Source organism: Saccopteryx leptura, chromosome 3, assembly GCF_036850995.1.
Source record: "Saccopteryx leptura isolate mSacLep1 chromosome 3, mSacLep1_pri_phased_curated, whole genome shotgun sequence".
Lineage (NCBI taxonomy): Eukaryota > Metazoa > Chordata > Mammalia > Chiroptera > Emballonuridae > Saccopteryx > Saccopteryx leptura.
This window is the reverse complement of record NC_089505.1, coordinates 325,071,121-325,089,862: the sequence shown is the minus strand read 5'-3', so window position 1 is coordinate 325,089,862 and position 18,742 is coordinate 325,071,121. Positions and strand designations below refer to the sequence as shown.

Genomic DNA, 18,742 nt, shown 5'->3' with positions numbered 1-18,742 from the left:
TAACAATTTTTATTATCACACTTTTAGATATGACAGGTTAACGATTTTTTGTGCTCTTCTGTATTTCAAAATTTGTTATAGTAGATAAGACTAGACTATATAAAAATTACATTCTTAAAAATTATCATGGGGCCCTGGCCGGTTGGCTCAGCGGTAGAGCGTCGGCCTAGCGTGCGGAGGACCCGGGTTCGATTCCCGGCCAGGGCACACAGGAGAAGCGCCCATTTGCTTCTCCACCCCTCTGCCGCGCTTTCCTCTCTGTCTCTCTCTTCCCCTCCCGCAGCCAAGGCTCCATTGGAGCAAAGATGGCCCGGGCGCTGGGGATGGCTCTGTGGCCTCTGCCTCAGGCGCTAGAATGGCTCTGGTCGCAACATGGAGACGCCCAGGATGGGCAGAGCATCACCCCCTGGTGGGCAGAGCGTCGCCCCTGGTGGGCGGGCCGGGTCGATCCTGGTCGGGCGCATGCGGGAGTCTGTCTGACTGTCTCTCCCTGTTTCCAGCTTCAGAAAAATGAAAAAAAAAAAAAAAATTATCATGGGCTAGATTATTAAAAATAAATGAATTATTTCAATGGGAAATCTTGGCTTGTATCCTGGAATAGAAGAATCAGTGGGAAAACTAGTAAAATCCAAATGAATTCTAGTTTAGTTAATAGAAATAGACTGTTAATTTCCTAGTTTTCACAAACATACCATGATTATGTGAGATGAGAAAATTGGGTGAAGGGCATATGAGTATTACGTGCACTACTTTTTTTAATGTTTATTTTATTGATTTTTAGAGAGAAAGGAAGGGAGAGAGAGAGACAGGAACATCAATCTGTTCCTGTATGTGCTCTGACTGGGGATTGAACCCGCCAACATCTGTGCCCTAACCAACTGAGCTCTCCAGCCAGGGCAGTATGTGCACTACTTTTTAATTTTTCTGGAAATATAAGGTTAACCAAATTTAAAAGTTCATTTAAAAAAAACCCATAAAAATGTCAAACAAAATAACGTAAATGCACTTTTTTTTAAGTGAGAGGAAGAAAGACAGTGAGACTGACTCTCACGTGTGCCTGGACCAGGGATACACCCAGCAACCTGTCTGTGGCCGATGCTTGAATCAACAGAGCTATTTTTAGCACCTGAGACTGGTGTTCAGATTAATCAAGTCACTTGGTATGAGAGAGGAAGAAAGAGAGGAGGAGGAGAGGGAGGGGGAGAGAAAAAAAAGAGGGAGGGGAAGAGAAGCTTCTCCTGAGTGACCTGACTGGGAATCAAACCCAGGATGTCTATATGCAGGGCCAAGGCGCTCAATCCACTGAGCCAGCTGGCCAGGGGAAAATTTTGTAATTAAAAAAAATAATGACTTAAAGTGTTTACCAGACCACCCAGCATTATAGTGGGATTAAGCGTAGTCTGGGTCCCAGATAAAGTGCATACCTATTTCCTTGTCTGTGTATCTTTTCCTCCTTAAAGTACTTTACACACAATAGGTACTCAGTAAATGTTTAATGAAGGATATTAGAACACAATGACATGCATTCTTTTTTACTGGCATAGTACACATTTATCAATAATTTACTACTATGTAAAAAATATAAATACAGACAAGACTGGGAAAGAGTACAGAGAAATCATATTTTAAGTGACCAACAGCATCTTATTTTAACATTTACTGGGAGATTGAAATTTTTAGGTGAGAGGAGGGGAGATGAGGCAGACTCCCACATGCACCTTAACCAGGATCCACCTGGCAACCCTATCTTGGGCCAATGCTCGAGTATCATACGGACCTATTTTTAGCCCCTGAGGCAGATGGCTACAATGAAGCTATCCTCAGCACCAGGGGCCACACTCGAACCAACTGAGCCACTGGTTGTGAAAGGGGAAGAGGGAGGGAAAGGGGAAAGGCAGGTGGAAAGAAGCAGATGATTGCCTCTCCTGTGTACCCAGCCTGGAAATTGAACCGGGGACATCCATGTGCCAAGCTGACACTCTATCCATTGAGCCACTGGCTAGGGCCAAGATTGCAATTTTGAAAAAAATTAACAATTTTAACAACAACAACAAAAGACTCAAAACCGCCTGACCTGTGGTGGCACAGTGGATAAAGCATCGACCTGGAATGCTGAGGTTGCCGGTTCAAAACCTTGGGCTTGCCCGGTCAAGGCACATATGGGAGTCAAAGCTGCTTCCTGCTCCTCCCCCCTTCTCTCTCTCTCTCTCTCTCTCTCTCTCTCAAATGAATAAATAAATAAAAATAATTAAAAAAAAAAAAAGACTCAAAATCATGCACTTGACATTTGACAAGAATCTTAGGCAATGCCTCAGATGTGTGCCAGGTCAGAGGAGGCAAGAAGATTAGGCCCCACCACGTTTACTTGTCAGATTCAAATTTAACAAATTTGTATTTCATGAAAACCTACAAGCTCTTTGTGAGTTGAAGAAAATAGTTGAACAAATCAACATTTTATGAACGTGTTGCATCTGAGAACATGAAGCTGGTTTCCCACTCACCTGTGTCTCATGACTTGAAAAAAATCCTTGCTCTTTAACTGCAAGTACAGGTCTGTTATTGCCTCTGAACGACACAGCACCACTTCTAGACAGAGAGTCTTCATCACACCATGGAATTTTGGCAGCAGGAAGAACACGGTGTTCATAAACCTAACCCGGGACATGGGCAGTGAGTGGGAAGGCAGTCACAACCATCTCCCACCTTAGGACATTCACCACTGACAGCATCTTACCCAGGGTCCCCAAACTACGGGCCGCGGGCTGCATGCGGCCCCCTGAGGGCATTTATCCAGCCCCCACTGCACTTCTGGAAGGGGCACCTCTTTCATTGGTGATCAGTGAGAGGAGAACAGGATGCATCCGCATCCTGTGCTCCTGGAATACCGTATGTGGCGGCGCCACAAAGCGCGGCGTTGCTCACGTACGGTACTACTTTAGGTGACACGGGATGCACACGTCACAGCTCTGGAAGTGTGTCATATCACTTGTTTCGGCTAGCAGTGACAAATATGGAACCGGACATTGACCATCTCATTAGCCAAAAGCAGGCCCATATTTCTTTCCCATTGACATACTGGTCAGTTTGTTGATTTAAATTTACTTGTTATTTTAAATTCTGTATTTGTTCCCGTTTTGTTTTTTTTTTGCTTTAAAATAAGATACGTGCAGTGTGCATAGGGATTTGTTCATAGTGTTTTTTATAGTCTGGCCCTCCAACGGTCTGAGGGACAGTGGACTGGCCCCCTGTGTAAGAAGTTTGGGGACCCTTGATCTTACCTATCAGCAAGAGGAGGGAAGTTCTTCACAAGTTTGTTCAAGCACACGATAAATTTGTCCTCCATTGTATTCTGATGTTGCTTCAACTGTTTTACAATCAGTTCACACACAGACTCTTCCAGTATCTGAAAAATTAAGTTTATTTTTCAATATACAAAAGTGGAAACTTATGTTAAGTTTCTGAAAATTGGTTTATCTCGAGTAAGTGTTCGGTGCTATTGTCTCCAATAGTGTTCACAAGGTAAAGCTCCAGGAGCACTCACGGGTTTGCATTGACCACTGAGCACCACCAGACGCTCTGAAACCGAGAGTCTGGGTGAGCCAGGCCGCAGCGACTCATGTCTGTGCTGCTAGCACTGGCAATGTCCGGCTCAGGTAACATGTCAGATCAATAAAGAAGATTAGTGATTCCTTCTGTCAATGAAACATTGTCAACAAGTCACTTAAGAGGCTGAACTAAAATTAGTAATTAAATACTGTTGAAGACACATTTTATGGTGCCAATATTCACACAAATCATAATTTTTAAGCAACTCGATCTAAACTATCCCTATCTTCCTATACTCTGCTTTTTCTTGATCACATATTACTACTTAGTATGATAGATTCATTTTTGAATCATCTGTCTCCTGCCCCAAATGCCAGCTCCCTGAGGGTGGGGATTGACCTGTCCTGTTCCTAGGTGCATAACAAGAGCCTTGATCCAACGAGTAAGTGTCCAATATACAGGGGTGGGTAAAAGCAGGTTTATAGTTGTAAGCAAAATATTGTATTTGTGTTATTATTATTATATTTATTTGCATTACAACTGTAAACCTATTTTTGCCAACCCTTATGTATGTGACCAACATATATAAGTGCCAAAGTCATAAAGCAAGGTGCACCTAACAATATGGGTAAAATAGTAGAAGACAACAAATGTGTGTGCACACGTACTGATGACGAGTCCGCCATCCCAGGTGCCAGAACTAGTCCAGTGATTAGAACGTGAGTGACTCTTCTTTATGTTTTACTGTTTCCCAAATTTCTACACAAAATCAATGCTATTTTATATTGAGGGGAAAAAAAACTATGTAAAACAAAAGTGTTTCTTATTCCCATTATGTTGAAATTTAAGTCAAGAGAGATTGACCCTGGGATCTACTGTAATTTGATCCATCCATGGTAAAAATTAAGTGTATTATATAAACTGATACAAAACATGTAGGGACATTAGAATCATGCCATAACAAGGTTATTCTGCATTTTAAAAATTGTTTATTTTACTAAAGTAGCCGGTAATCCTTAAATAAATGATGTTTGATCTTACCAAAGGGGACTATTTTCTTTTAGCTTAATTAAATTCTTTTTATAATTTTTTTTTAGATTTTATTTATTCATTTTTATACACAGAGGAGAGAGGAGGAGGAGGGAGGGACGGAGGGAGGGAGGGAAGGAGGGAGAGAGAGAGAGAAAGGGGGAGGAGTAGGAAGCATCAAATCCCATATGTGCCTTGACCGGGCAAGCCCCGAGTTTCAAACCAGTGACCTCAGCATGCCAGGTCGACACTTTATCCACTGTGCCACCATAGGTCAGGCCTAAGTTTTCTTTTAAATCCAAATAAATGAATAGTTGATAAAATTGACAGGGAGTCCAATATGCTTTTTGGGAGTACCCTGGGTTTCCTCAGGACCCCCTGACTTCTCCTAAGGTTCTTCCCATCCTGACTGACAAGCAACGTGGCCTAAACTCTACTCTCTACCTTTTCTTTCTTCCTTTTTATCCCTTAAGTGAGACGCAGGGAGGCAGAGAGACAGGCTCCCATAAGTGCCCTGACTCGGGTCCATCCAGTAAGACCCTATGGGGTGATGCTCTTCCCATCTGGGGCTGCTGCTTCATGGCTTAGCAACCAAGTTATTTTAGCGCCTGAGGTTGAGGCCATGGAGCCATTCTCAGCACCCGGGGCGAGTTTGCTCCAACTAAGCCATGGCTGCAGGAGGGGAAGAGAGAGATAAAGAAAGAGAAAGGATAGGGGGAGGGGTAAGAAGCAGATGGCTGCTTCCCCTGTGTGCCCTGACCAGAAATTGAACCCAGGACATCCACACACCAGGCCAATGCTCTACTGCTGAGTCAACCAACCAGAGCCTCTACCTCTTCTTTCAAGAGAGGAAATGAACTGGAGATACAAATTAGGGGATCATAAACATAGAGGCAGTTTTTAATATTTATTTATTGATTCTAAAGAAAGAGAGAAAGAGAAAGAGAGAAACAACTATTTGTTGTTCCATTTATTTATGCATTCACTGGTTGATTCTTATATGTGCCCTAAGTGGGGATAGATCCTGCAACCTTGGTGTATCAGGATGACACTCTAATCAACTGAGCTACATGGCCATGGATACAGGCAGTTGTGGGGTTTTCTTGTTTTGTTTTTTTGTGACAGAGACAGAGAGAGATATATAGAGAGACAGAAAGACAGGAAGGGAGAGAGATGAGAAGCATTAATTCTTTGTTGCGGCACCTTAGTTGTTTATTGATTACTTTCTCATATGTGCCTTGACTGGGGGGCTACAGCAGACCGAGTGATTCCTTGCTCAAGCCAGCGACCTTGGGCTCAAGCTGGTGAGCCTTGCTCAAACCAGATGAGCCCACGCTCAAGCCGGCGACCTCAGGGTTTTGAACCTGAGCCCTCTGCGCCTAGTACGATGTTCTATCCACTGCACTACCGCCTGGTCAGGCAGAGGCAGTTTTTAAAGCTATAAGGACCTATGATCAGCAAGGGAACAATGAAACAGACGAAGACCAAAATCAGAGCTGTGGAGGTGACCTGGGAAATTAGCAGCTAAGGAAGGGAGAAGAAACTGCCAAGGAAGTAGGGAGAGAGTCAAGAGTGTCCCAGTACCAGTGTCAAAAAGAAATCAAGAAGAGATCAACTATGTCACTGTGGACAGACTGAAACAAAGAGACCTAGCACAAACATTTTATTACAATGAGTGACTATTTTTAGAGGCTCCAAAACACTGCACAGCACCTCATTCTTTTAAAATGCAGGAACAGCCTGACCAGGCGGTGGCACAGTGGATAGAGCATTGGACTGGGATGCTGAGGACCCAGGTTCGAGACCCCAAGGTTGCCAGCTTGAGCCTGGGCTCATCTGGTTTGAGCAAAAAGCTCACCAGCTTGAACCCAAGGTCGCTGGCTCAAGCAAGGGGTTACTCGGTCTGCTGAAGGCCCGTGGCCAAGGCACATATGAGAAAGCATCAATGAACAACTAAGATGTTGCAATGAAAAATTGATGATTGATGCTTCTCATCTCTCTCCGTTCCTGTCTGTCTGTCCCTATCTATCCCTCTCTCTGTCCCTGTAAAAAAAACAAAACAAAAAAAAAATGCGGGAGGAAAGAAATGTAGCAGTAAGTATCATTCTGCTATCTATTTTCTTTCAAGTAAGTTATAACATGATTTCTATGAAGTTATATATATATATCTTTAATAATATTTTATTGAAAGTACTTAACTCTGAATGTATAATATGCTTAAAAATTCAGTAAGGTTCTTCTCACAATTCAGCCAAGTGGCCAGGGCACAAAAGACTGGAAAGGTTCCCTAGGAAGCACTTTGTCCTGTGTAACAGGTATTATGTAAAAAATTGGAAGCAAGGGATTTCAATAGTTTAACACCTTGAACAGTAGCAGAAATCTGTGTGATAATTTTCTCCAAAATGATACCCTGAGACCAAGTACTGAGAAATAAAAGCTGGCTAAATACTCATATCCTGACTTTTAAAATAAAGAGTAAGTTATCAATCTTTAAAATTTAATAAATTGATTAGACAAGATGGCGCTGGAGTAGGTGGACGTACCAACATCTACCTCCCAGAACCAAAGTGGATTACAAACTAATTTTAAGAACTATCATCTGGAAAAACCAACTTTGGACTAAACTAAGAGGACTCTTCAACCAAAGAACACTGAAGAAGCCACACCGAGACTGCTTAGTGTATCCCAAAGTTCTCTTTACCATGCCACAGTCGCAGAGCTCCAGGGAAAAGCAACCTGGTCTCATCTCTCCAGGCAGAGGAGAACAGAAGCTCCATATCCACACATGCTGCAGATGGCTTTTCCAGTCTACCTGAATCATTACCAGCTAGAAGCAGTGGTCATTGGGACTTGGACATGAGCTGCAAAGTATAGAATGGTGACAATTCCAGTGCCATGTGGACTTTTCCTGGATGTGGACTTTTCCTGGACTCCTGCTCCCTGTGACAGGTCCTAACAGACTGAACTGTGGTTGGGTTGCATTTTTCAGGGATTTGGCATGGTGATGGGGCCAAATTTGGACTTGGTGAACATGTTAAGGACACTATTCTTTTATGGATTCTTGCTGTATTGGCCAAGAGTTAGCTTAAAGGCTTTAATCACTGTAAAAAAAATAGAAGACTAGATAAAGAAGATGAGGCACATATACACCATGGTATACTATTCAGCCATAAGAAATGATGACATCAGATCACTTACAACAAAATGGTGGAATCTTGATAACATTATATGGAGTGAAATAAGTAAATCAGAAAAAAACAAGAAGTGCAGGATTCCATACATTGGTCGGACATAAAAACGAGACTAAGAGACATGAACAAGAGTGTGGTGGTTATGGGGAGAGGGAAGAAGGGAGAGGGAGAGGGGGTGAGGGAGGGGTACAAAGAAAACTAGATAGAAGGTGACGGAGGACAATCTCTCTTTGGGTGATGGGTATGCAACAGAACTAAATGACAAGATAACCTAGACATGTTTTCTTTGAATATATGTACCCTGATTTATTGATGTCACCCCATTAAAATAAAAATTTATTTATTTAAAAAAAAATTAAAAAACAAAAAACAAAAAAAACCCCAGTGTGTTAGTTAAGGTAACACTACCTGTTGCTTTAGTATGTGATGCTTATTTTTTCCTAGCATAACAGTGCAATTGTGAGTTAGCTTGAGAGGTCCCCACTACTCACCATTTCTTATCATCAGATTTCTCCTACATAATGTGAAATACCGTGGAGAGTTGGCATAGACTACATTTCAATTGATTATTTCTTCCTTAGAGAACCTGTAGTTGTTGACCTGTGATTCCCCTGACATAACATTGAGCTTGTTGCAAAGCTTGTGATAAATACATGTTGAATGATTGAATGAATAAATAATTTTAGGTAAAAAAATAATAATAATAAATTTCCAGTGTTAAAAAAATCATATTTTCTTTAAAAATCATTGAGAATTGTATACAGTAAGAGTAAAATATATACATATTAATAAATATAGAATGCCCATTTTGGTTTAGAGGATATAAGTAACATGACAAATTAAATTTAAAATAGCATTTATTTAAAATTGAACATACTCACATTTTTTCTCTCAGTAATATATTGAAGAATAAGTCCCAGAACTTCTGCTGCTGCTGCATAGACCTCTTTATATTTTACAAAGGACATATTATTGACCAAAGCTTGAAAGTATCTATAACAAATAGAGAAAATAAATATGCATAAAATAATCCATTCTGCTGTTTGACATAAATTTATAACAATTTTACTCCTTTAACATATTAATAGCACAAATTGGATAATATGAAACCTAAAACATGATCTGAATTGTGTGAATACATATAAGATGTACTTAAGACCCTGACATCATGACAACAGGAAGGCACATTGAAGTCAGATCAGTCACACAGGATTTGCTACAGTCAAAGAAAAACAGAACGCTAGAGAGGGGAGGTGAGTCCAGCAGAACAGGAGGACACAGAATGAGGGCCCTGCAGGCAGTGGTGGCATTCAATTGGTTTTACCAGTTTGGCAGAACCGATACCTAATTTTTTGTTGAATTTGGTGAACCAGTTGATAAAATGGCACTTGTAATTGGGGTTCTATTTAAGGTGAGCACCTGGGCAACCACCCAATGGGGAAATCACAAATTTACATTCCTTACTCTTTTTAAAAATTCATCTGCTCAACAGCATAGTCTAAGCACCCGTAGTAACGTTCATCCCATCCATAGGTGAAAAAAATTTGACAGAAATAAGCTTGTAATAATTATTTATTCAGCCTGACCAGGTGGTGGCGCAGTGGATAGAGCATCGAACTGGGACACAGAAGACCCAGGGTCTAAGCCCTGAGGTCACTGGCTTTAGCATGGGCTCATCCAGCTTGAGAGTGGGCTCATCAGTTTGAGTGCGGAGTAGCTGGCTTGAGCCCAAAGGTTGCTGGCTTGAAGCCCAAGATCACTGGCTTGAGCAAGGGGTCACTTGCTCTGCTGTAGTCCCCCCCACCCCCGTCAAGGCACATATGAGAAAGCAATCAATGAACAAGCAATCAATGAACAACTAGGATGCCACAATGAATAATTGATGCTTCTCATCTCCCTCCCTTCCTATCTGGTTCTCTCTCTCTCTGTCAAAAAAAAAAAAAATCATTTCATAAAACTCATTATATCTTTGATGAAATACTACATTTTAATTCCCTTGTGTTTGTTACTTCAGTAAAGAAACATATAATGGAAAGAGAAAAAGCACCAAACAACCAGAGGGTGACAACTTTTATTGTTTATTATCAGGTATTAATTTTTTCATTAATATTTTAAAACTTTCTTATAACATAATCTAGTTTTGTGTACCTCTTTTATTCTTCTTATTTAACTACTGAATGCATTAAATAAACTACATTTCAGTATATCAGTTTTTTATACTTAAAATGGTCATTAGGGCAGAGGACCAGTTGTTAAATTATTTGAATCCCACCACTGCCTGCAGGTTCCCCAGTCTCTGATTCAATCCTTCCACTCAACCACCCTGAACCATTTGGAGAACCCAGTGGCTGAGAACCAGAAACTCTTCCAGGCAGACAACGATCTCCCAGTGCACCTGCAGGTTGGGGAACTGATTACATCCTGTACAGACTGACCACGGCGTTATATCCAGGGGGCACCATCCAGAGCCTGTATTGCCTTGGCTGGGTTTCATTTCCCCACAAGAAGTGAGGCCAAGAAGCCTGCAGGACCTGAGGGACTTGAACAAGCATCAATAAATGTGCTAGCTTCTTGGGGAAACCAGCCCCCCAAACTTCATAATGCTAGATACTTTAAACTATAATGAAAAAACTATTATCTAAGATTATGATTTACTGACTCCCTCTAAAAACCATCTACTATGACAGAGAAGGATAATAATGAGGAACAACGTGAACACAAACGTAGTGCCCCCAGACTTCACAGGGAGTGGTGGTTTAACTTTCAGCCCCTTAGAGGCTCTGTAAAGTTGTCAGTGGAGAAAATCAAAGCATAATAATAATAATAATGATAATAAGTAAAATTAAGCTATTTCATGTTGAATCTGTGTTAAGCAACATATTTGTATATGATACTAGGTGACTGAAGGGTAGCACCAACTAGACAGAATGAGACACTTCCAAAGAAATGGCAAAAGCACGGAAAGCAGACGCTAAAATCTATGAGGTAACCGCGATGTAAATGTCGGCTTTAAGCCCCTCCATTTCATATGTCAGGCTTACAACCACCCCCGCCTGTGAAAGGTCCTGAAGGGAGGGAGGAGGGCAGTATGGCTGCAACTACACCAAAAATCACCGAAACACGCAGCAGCAAGAGCTTCAGCGGCATCCCATCATAGTCATGATCCTATAATGAATGGTCTCCCAAAACTCATGTTGCTTTCAGAGGTAAATGCTAAAAATAGTACTTTAAAAAATAAGAAAGCCCTGGCTGGTTGGCTCAGTGCATAAAGCGTCAGCCTAGCATGATATCCTGTGCTCAATTCATGGTAAGGACACACATGAGAAGTGACCATCTGCTTCTCCCCACCTCCCTTCCCACAGTCAGTGGCTTGATTGTTTCAAGGGTGGCCTCAGGTACTGAGGATTGCTCCACTGGAGTGCATCAGCCCCAGGTGCTAAAAAGAGCTCAGTACTAGAGTATTGGCCCAAGACGGGTTGCCATGTGGATCCTGTTTAGGGTGCATGCGGGAGTCTGCCTCACTATATCCCCTCCTCTCAACTAAAAAACAAAACAAAACAAAACAAAAACAAAAAGGACCCACTTTAAACCAAAGTTAAGCCAGTCTATTTCCAAGTTAGTAACACTTTAACCTAAAAAAAAAATAAAGAAATCAAAGCAAATACTATTATACTTACTTGACACCCTCTATGCCACATTCTAAGTCATAGGGAGGGAAGTTATTGGCCATTACGATGCCTAATAATTGAATTCCTACTGAATTGTCTTTAGAATTAGGATCTTTCCTAGAAAACTTTTCAAATATTAACCTGAAAAATAAGCACAGAAGTACAGATTATCATATAATAAAGTAAGAAGACAAATATAAAATTTTCTACAGCTAATTTTCAAGATAAGAAATACTTTTTCTTTCCCCACATCTAACAACCTTCTTCCAATACCCTTTGACTGATACCCAGGTTATCCTAGCTTTGAAACATAGGCAGTTTTATATCTTCCTATAATTATTTGCCCAAATTCTCTAAGTGAAGGCTTTTGAGTTTTCACTTGCCTCAGCCTTTGGGCTGTTACAGTGAATAGCAGAGTGCTTCTAGTGTCAAACTTTGAAAATTCTGATTTTAGGAGTAGCATTATTATACTCTTATAAATAGACTCTATTTCAAATTAAAGTACTCCTATCATTACAAGTAATTAAATTTCATTGTAATCACTATTTACAACATATTACATTTTAAAAACTTCTAAACAATCTAGTAAATTTATACCTGTAAGGGATGGATAAACAATCTTTCCAGCATTCAACAAGGGTTTTTATAATTTCAAGGTTGTGACTAAATACAGCTCTTTTTTGATGAAAAACATGTTTCATTAGGAAATGAAGCAATCTATTTGCCAACACTTCATCTTTAGGAACCCCCTGAAACGGTATAAAAATTCTATATTAATATGTAGCTTTCCATTCTGAAAAAGCATTTTATATCCAAAAGTACATTTATGTAAGAAACATGGCATTCTACTGAGGAGTCCGGCTCCTGGTTGAAAACCTATGTGTGGCTTTTCAGGTCCAACCACAGGCAATGACAAAGTCTTTTCCTGAAAGGCCTCAAGGGGGAAAGCTGCCTTCCCTACATCAGACCGGGAACACAGCCAGTATACGACACTGCCAAAGGGTAGCTGCGGTCAGAGTCCAGGGCCCCTTGCCCGGTCATGCTGTTTCTCATAGGTGCATTCCTAGTCAAGGTACCTTAACTCCTAGGTCTCTATCCTCGTCAGAGAAGAAGGAAAAACTTGAAAGCACTCTTTCCAACTCTGACTCAGTACTTTTTCAAGTCCTAGCCCTCTCCTTCACACTTCTCCTAACTCCAGGGTCCTACAAAACAGCTGAGGTCTTTAATAGTGGCTCCCTCAACGTTGGTACTAAATCACCTGACCCTTGACAGTATGCTGTTGAGGGGGGGGATGGAACAAGAGTTGGGGCTTTCTTTGGTTTTAGCTTTTTGCATAGACTATTGCAAAGAGTTTTTTGATTAAAGGCTTCACCTTGACTTTCACTTGGGCTCTCTGTTGCTTTAATCAGCTATTCTGACACCTAAGCAATTCAGCTTTCAAGCTCAGCTGAGCTCCTACTGTCTAACTTAATCTTTCCCAATGGTTCCTAAGGTAAACTAAACACTGTCTTAATTTTTTCATGTTAGTAAGCAGACTACAGATGATCTCATCACATTAAAGCTAAGAAATCTAAATTTAGTTTATTTTGAAGTGAGAGGGGCACATACAGACACAAACACATGCACATTATTATATTTAATAATGACTGTTCCCAGGATATCCTTACAGGAAAACTCTCATACATTATTAGTGCTAATGTTCCAAACAAATGGGCAAAGCTCTCACACATACAAATTTATACCAGTGAATGCCACAAGCTGTAGTACAACACAGTGTCAGTCATCTTGTGATTACTTGTTGAACAATCTCAACCATTACAGAGCACATTCGATTCTCTGGTAGTAGACAGGCTGGCAAAACAAATGCCGAAAAATCCAGGGACTTGAGACACAGAAGTCTACTGACATTTATTTCTCATACTTAAAAATTTATTTTAATTTATTGATTTTAAGAGAGAGGGGAACAGAGAGACAGACAGACAGAAACATTGATCTGCTTTTATATGTGCCCTGACCAGGTGCTGAACCAGCAACCCCTGCATGTCACGATAATGGGATCCAGCTGCAGCTATTTCTAGTTTCCAAACTCTCTGACAGTAAAAGCAACAAAAAAACCACAAACATCTGATAGTTTAAAAATAAAAAGTCAGAGGAATTATCAAAAGCAGACAAAAGAAAAGAGAACTAAATCAGTATGAGACCATTTAGTATAGCAATATTATAAAAAGATAACAATGTTAAAATATACTGCTTACAAAAATTAGGGTATATTCAAAATGAATATGAAGCAGTAAAATATTCCCTAATTTTTATGAGCAGAATTAGGAGATATTTCAAAATGGGTATGAGGTGATGAAATATCCCAATTTTTGTGAGCAGTCATTAAAAGGAGCTTGAATTATTTATGATATACTCTATTTAAGATATCAGCTAAGAGCTGATAAAGTACTACTTAAAAGATGTATTCACTCTTACTTTAGGAGTAGCTAATCCTGCCCATGAAAGAACAGTCACCACTATCTCAACCACCATATAGTGAATTCCTTCTCCTCCGTTGTTTTCAGAAGCAACCAGCTGCAGCAAGGGACTAAGCCAGTACTTCGCGTAAGGACGGAAAACCTAGAAGAGAATTTAATAGTCAAATATCAAAGAATTGTTCTGAATAACCAAAATATAATCTAGATACATAACCTCCATCACCTAAAATTTTTTATGTTATGACTTGATCTAAATCCCAAATAGATGTAAATTCCAACAATTACCCTGCCTAATCACATCAGACTCTGTTGAATTCTCTCTTCATGGGCCCCGAAAACCACAATTCAATGAAATAAATTTATTATTGATGTTTTCTTTGCTTAAGACTTTTCTAATATAACTATACTCATAGTAATCAAAATGAAAGTATTCTATATCAATCTGTCCTATATGAATAATATGCAGCTCTATTATTTTATACCAATGCATAGAATATATGAAAAATGAGAATAGGCAAATTAGATGCATGCCTAATTCTTTTTCCCATTTCTTCCTATAGTGTGGAAGACTACACATACTCAGGACTCTAAAATATAAATAAAATATATCTATACACTAAATTCTATTTATTTCAGAAATTGCAAGAGAATGCTATTTTGATGCAAAAGAACAGATTACCATATGATTTAAGCTATCTATCTTATTAACCTTTGACGATTTCTTTTCTCTTTTAGAGAGAGAGAGAGAGAGACAGGCAGGAAGGGAGAGCGATGAGAAGCTGCGGCACCACAGTTGTTTATTTATTGCTTTCTCATATGTGCCTTGACCCCTTGCTCAAGCCACTGACTTTGGGCTTCAAGCCAGCGACCCTATGGGGTCATGTCCATAATCCCAAACTCAAGCTGGTGACTCCGCGCTCAAGCTGGTGAACCTGTGCTCAAGCCGGGGACCTTGGGGTCTGAGTACTCAGTGTCCTAGGCTGATGCTCTATCTACTGAACCAACGCATGGTCAGGTGCCACTCTCCTTTTATAAAACTGTTTTTTTTTTCCCAGAGATTTCTTATCTACTCTCACATATTAAATCTATGTGGCCTCAACTCATTTTTGTTTATGCACTCCCATAAATAAAAAAATTCTGAACACTTTCCATGTATGTCTATTGATTTATAAATTATTAATACAAACTTTTTACTATTTATTTATTTATAGTGAGAGACAGACAGGGAGAAAGAGATGAGAAGCATCAACATCAATTATTCATTACAGCACCTTAGTTGTTCATTGGTTGCTTTCTAATATATGCTTTGCCGGGGGGGGGGGGGGGGGGGGGCTCCAGCCAAGCTAGTGACCCCTTGCTCAAGCCAGCAATCTTGGGCTCAAGCCAGTGACTGTGGGGCCAAGTGGATCATGGAACTCTGCTTAGCACTTTTCAGTGGCTCCCTACCACTCAGTGAATGAGCTGGACCCTTTGCATGGATCCCAAAGGTCTGGCTCAGCTCACCTGCCCCTCAGACATGTAGCCATGACACTCAGTTTTCTTCTGGATCATGTGCCCATGGTCTGTGCAGTCAGAGCAGATGTGCTTGGCTCTTCAAGAAACCGTCTCTCGCCTGACCAGGCGGTGGTACAGTGGATAGAGCGTTGGACTGGGATGCGGAGAACCCAAGTTCGAGACCTCGAGGTCGCCAGCTTGAGCCCGGGCTCATCTGGTTTGAACAAAAGTCCACCAGCTTGAACCCAAGATCGCTGGCTCCAGCAAGGGGTTACTTGGTCTGCTGAAGGCCCACGGTCAAGGCACATATGAGAAAGCAATCAATGAACAACTAAGGTGTTGCAAAGCACAATGAAAAACTAATGATTGCTGCTTCTCATTTCTCTCCATTCCTGTCTGTCTGTCCCTGTCTATCCCTCTCTCTGACTCTCTCTCTGTCTCTGAAAAAAAAAAAAGAAATCGTCTCTGCTCTGCTCACACTGCAGAATATAAACTCCCACTGACACTTTACAACACTTAAAGACTCTCTTAAAAATCTATCCTGACTCCCACTGGTGGAAGATGTTCCTCTCTAAGATAGTGCTATATGTAGACCAAATGATAAATTCAGCAACTACCTAAGATAGTCAGTTATTTTTCATATGGACTTAACAGGAATAATTTTACTACCTTCTTTGCTACTACAGGCTCTCCCCAGGTAATGAATGAGATAGGTTCTGTAGGTTTGTTCTTAAGCTGAATTTGCATGTAAGTTGAAACAGGTACATTTTACCTATTAAATGCAACTTAGATGCGCTAGTTTTAACATAGTATTTATTTTTACCTTTCTGTGTATATATATACTTAAACATTTTCACACTTACAGAATCTATCTTATTCGTAACCCAGGGACTGCCCCTATAAACTATGAAGGTTGGCAGCCATAAGATAGTTACCAAAACATCTACTCATAAAAAGTTAATTACATGTTTTAAAAGGAAATGATAAAGAATGTAGAACAAATAAATAAAAATGGTTATTTTATTCAGAGAACACAGAATATTTTTCTTTGTTGTAGGGTAGGTTTGTTTTTGTTTTTTTGTATTTTTCTGAAGCTGGAAACGGGGAGAGACAGTCGGACAGACTCCCGCATGCGCCCGACCCGGGATCCACCTGGCACGCCCATCAGGGGTGATGCTCTGCCCACCAGGAGGCGATGCTCTGCCCCTCCGGGGCATCACTCTGTTGTGACCAGAGCCACTCTAGCGCCTGGGGCAGAGGCCAAGGAGCCATCCCCAGGGCCCGGGCATCTTTTGCTCCAATGGAGCCTTGCTGGGGAGAGGAAGAGAGAGACAGAGAGGAAGGAGAGGGGGAGGGGTGGAGAAGCAGATGGGCACTTCTCCTGTGTGCCCTGGCCGGGAATCGAACCCAGGACTTCTGCACACCAGGCCGACGCTCTACCACTGAGCCAATCGGCCAGGGCCTGTAGGGTAGGTTTTTTAAAGAAGGCATATATAATTGCAAACAATATTTCAAGAAATAAATTACTTACTTCTTCTGTATTAATAATGAGCTTAGCTAAGAAGAGACGAATATTTAATGATGTCAATTGATTTCCTAGTTTGTCATGAAGAAATTTCATCCAAGGAGGAAGATTTCTTGGCACTGAACCCTGAAATGATACATTCAAAATTACATTTTTTTAAAAAATGCACCCGAGAGAGAAACAGACAGGAAGAGAGAGAGATGAAAAGTATCAACTGGTAGTTGCAGCATTTTAGTTGTTCATTAATTGCTTTCTCATACCTGTCTTGACTGGGGGCTTCAGCTGAGCCAGTGACCCCTTGCTCAAGCCAGTGACCTTTGGGTTCAAGCCAGCAACCATGGCGTCATGTCTATGATCCCATGCTCAAGCCAGTGACCCCACATTCAAACTAGTGAGCCCACGCTCAAGCTGGAGACCTTGGGGTTTTGAACCCAGGTCCTAAGGGTCCCAGGTCGACATTCTATATCTACTGTGCCACCACCTAGTCAGGCCATTCAAAATTACTTTTAAAAGTAGAATAAAATAACTGCCTATTTTGATATTATAAGACAACAATGACAAAGTAAAAGATAAGCAGCAAAAACCATGTTTATGGCCCTGGCCAGTGGCTCAGTGGTAGAGTGTCAGCCCAGCCTATGGACCTCCCAGGTTTGAGTCCCAGCCAGGGCACTAGGAGAAGCGACCATCGGCTTCTCTCCATCTTCTTCTCCCCCTTCTCTTTCTCTTCCCGCCCAGCAGCTAGTGGCTCGATTGGTTTGAATGTGGACCTGGGTACTGACAATAGCTCAGTGGTCCCAGCTAGTCAGCAGCAGATGCTAAAAATAGCTTGGTACTTCAGTATTAGCCCCAGATGGGGGTTGCCTGGTGGATCTTGGCTGGGGCACATCTGTCTCACTATCCCCCTCCTCTCACTTAAAAAAAATCATGTTTATTTGATATGAAATTTGGTTTAGTTTTTTTGTTTGTTTTTTACAGAGACAGAGAGAGAGTCAGAGAGAGGGATATATAGGGACAGATAGACAGGAAGGGGATGAGATGAAAAGCATCAATTATCAGTTTTTTGTTGCGACACTTTAGTTGTTCATTGATTGTTTTCTCACATGTGCCTTGACTGTGGGCCTTTAGCAGACCAAGTGACCCCTTGCTCGAGCCAGTGACCTTGGGTCCAAGCTGGTGAGCTCTGCTCAGAAAAGATGAACCTGTGCTCAAGCTGGCGACCTCGGGGTCTCAAACCTGGGTCCTCCGCATCCCAGTCAGACGCTCTATCCACTGTGCCACCGCCTGGTCAGGCTGCTTTAGTTTTTGATATTAAATGTTTATTCTTAATATAATATCAATGAATAGTATTAAGTGAGACAATGCAAGATTAGCAAAAATATTACCTCTTCTCCTTTAGGTAGGATCTGATTTCTCTGCATGTGCTTAATTAGGGCTGTCATGGTTGCCATACATTCGTGTTGGTTGAGTTCATCCATCTCTAACTCCAGGATATCATCTTGGATCAGAGGGTCTTTATGCTCCTACGAAATAGTAAGAATCTGATTATGCAGAGTACACTTAAAATTTTAGTGTATGCGACATTCTGATTTTTTGGGCAATATCATAAAATACACTTAAGTAACAATTATACTTCGATAACAATATCAAATATGCTTGGTATGTTTTCTTATTAAAGAACTGAAAAATAACTAGGACTTTATGTCTTTCTTACATTTCCCCTCTAACCTTTGTCTATGGGGTCACACTCAGGTCACAGAATACATACAAATATGTGCTGTTGTGATAAGGTGCCAAGAAACTATAAAACTTAAC

At 40.9% G+C, this 18,742-nt stretch overlaps 1 protein-coding gene across 2 annotated transcripts in view; it reads right to left on the bottom strand.

Moving 5' to 3' along the window:
* The window catches only part of PRKDC (protein kinase, DNA-activated, catalytic subunit), a 282,873-nt gene that overhangs the window by 98,616 nt on the left and 165,515 nt on the right, over positions 1-18,742 (bottom strand). For both annotated transcript variants that reach the window (XM_066379091.1, XM_066379092.1), the window contains exons 47-54: positions 18,313-18,450; positions 16,937-17,056; positions 13,910-14,053; positions 12,032-12,183; positions 11,444-11,575; positions 8,648-8,759; positions 3,279-3,403; positions 2,502-2,651 (exon numbers count right to left, since the gene is read on the bottom strand). In XM_066379091.1, coding sequence (XP_066235188.1) covers positions 2,502-2,651; positions 3,279-3,403; positions 8,648-8,759; positions 11,444-11,575; positions 12,032-12,183; positions 13,910-14,053; positions 16,937-17,056; positions 18,313-18,450 — 1,073 coding nt within the window. The remainder of the gene's footprint in view (positions 1-2,501; positions 2,652-3,278; positions 3,404-8,647; positions 8,760-11,443; positions 11,576-12,031; positions 12,184-13,909; positions 14,054-16,936; positions 17,057-18,312; positions 18,451-18,742) is intronic.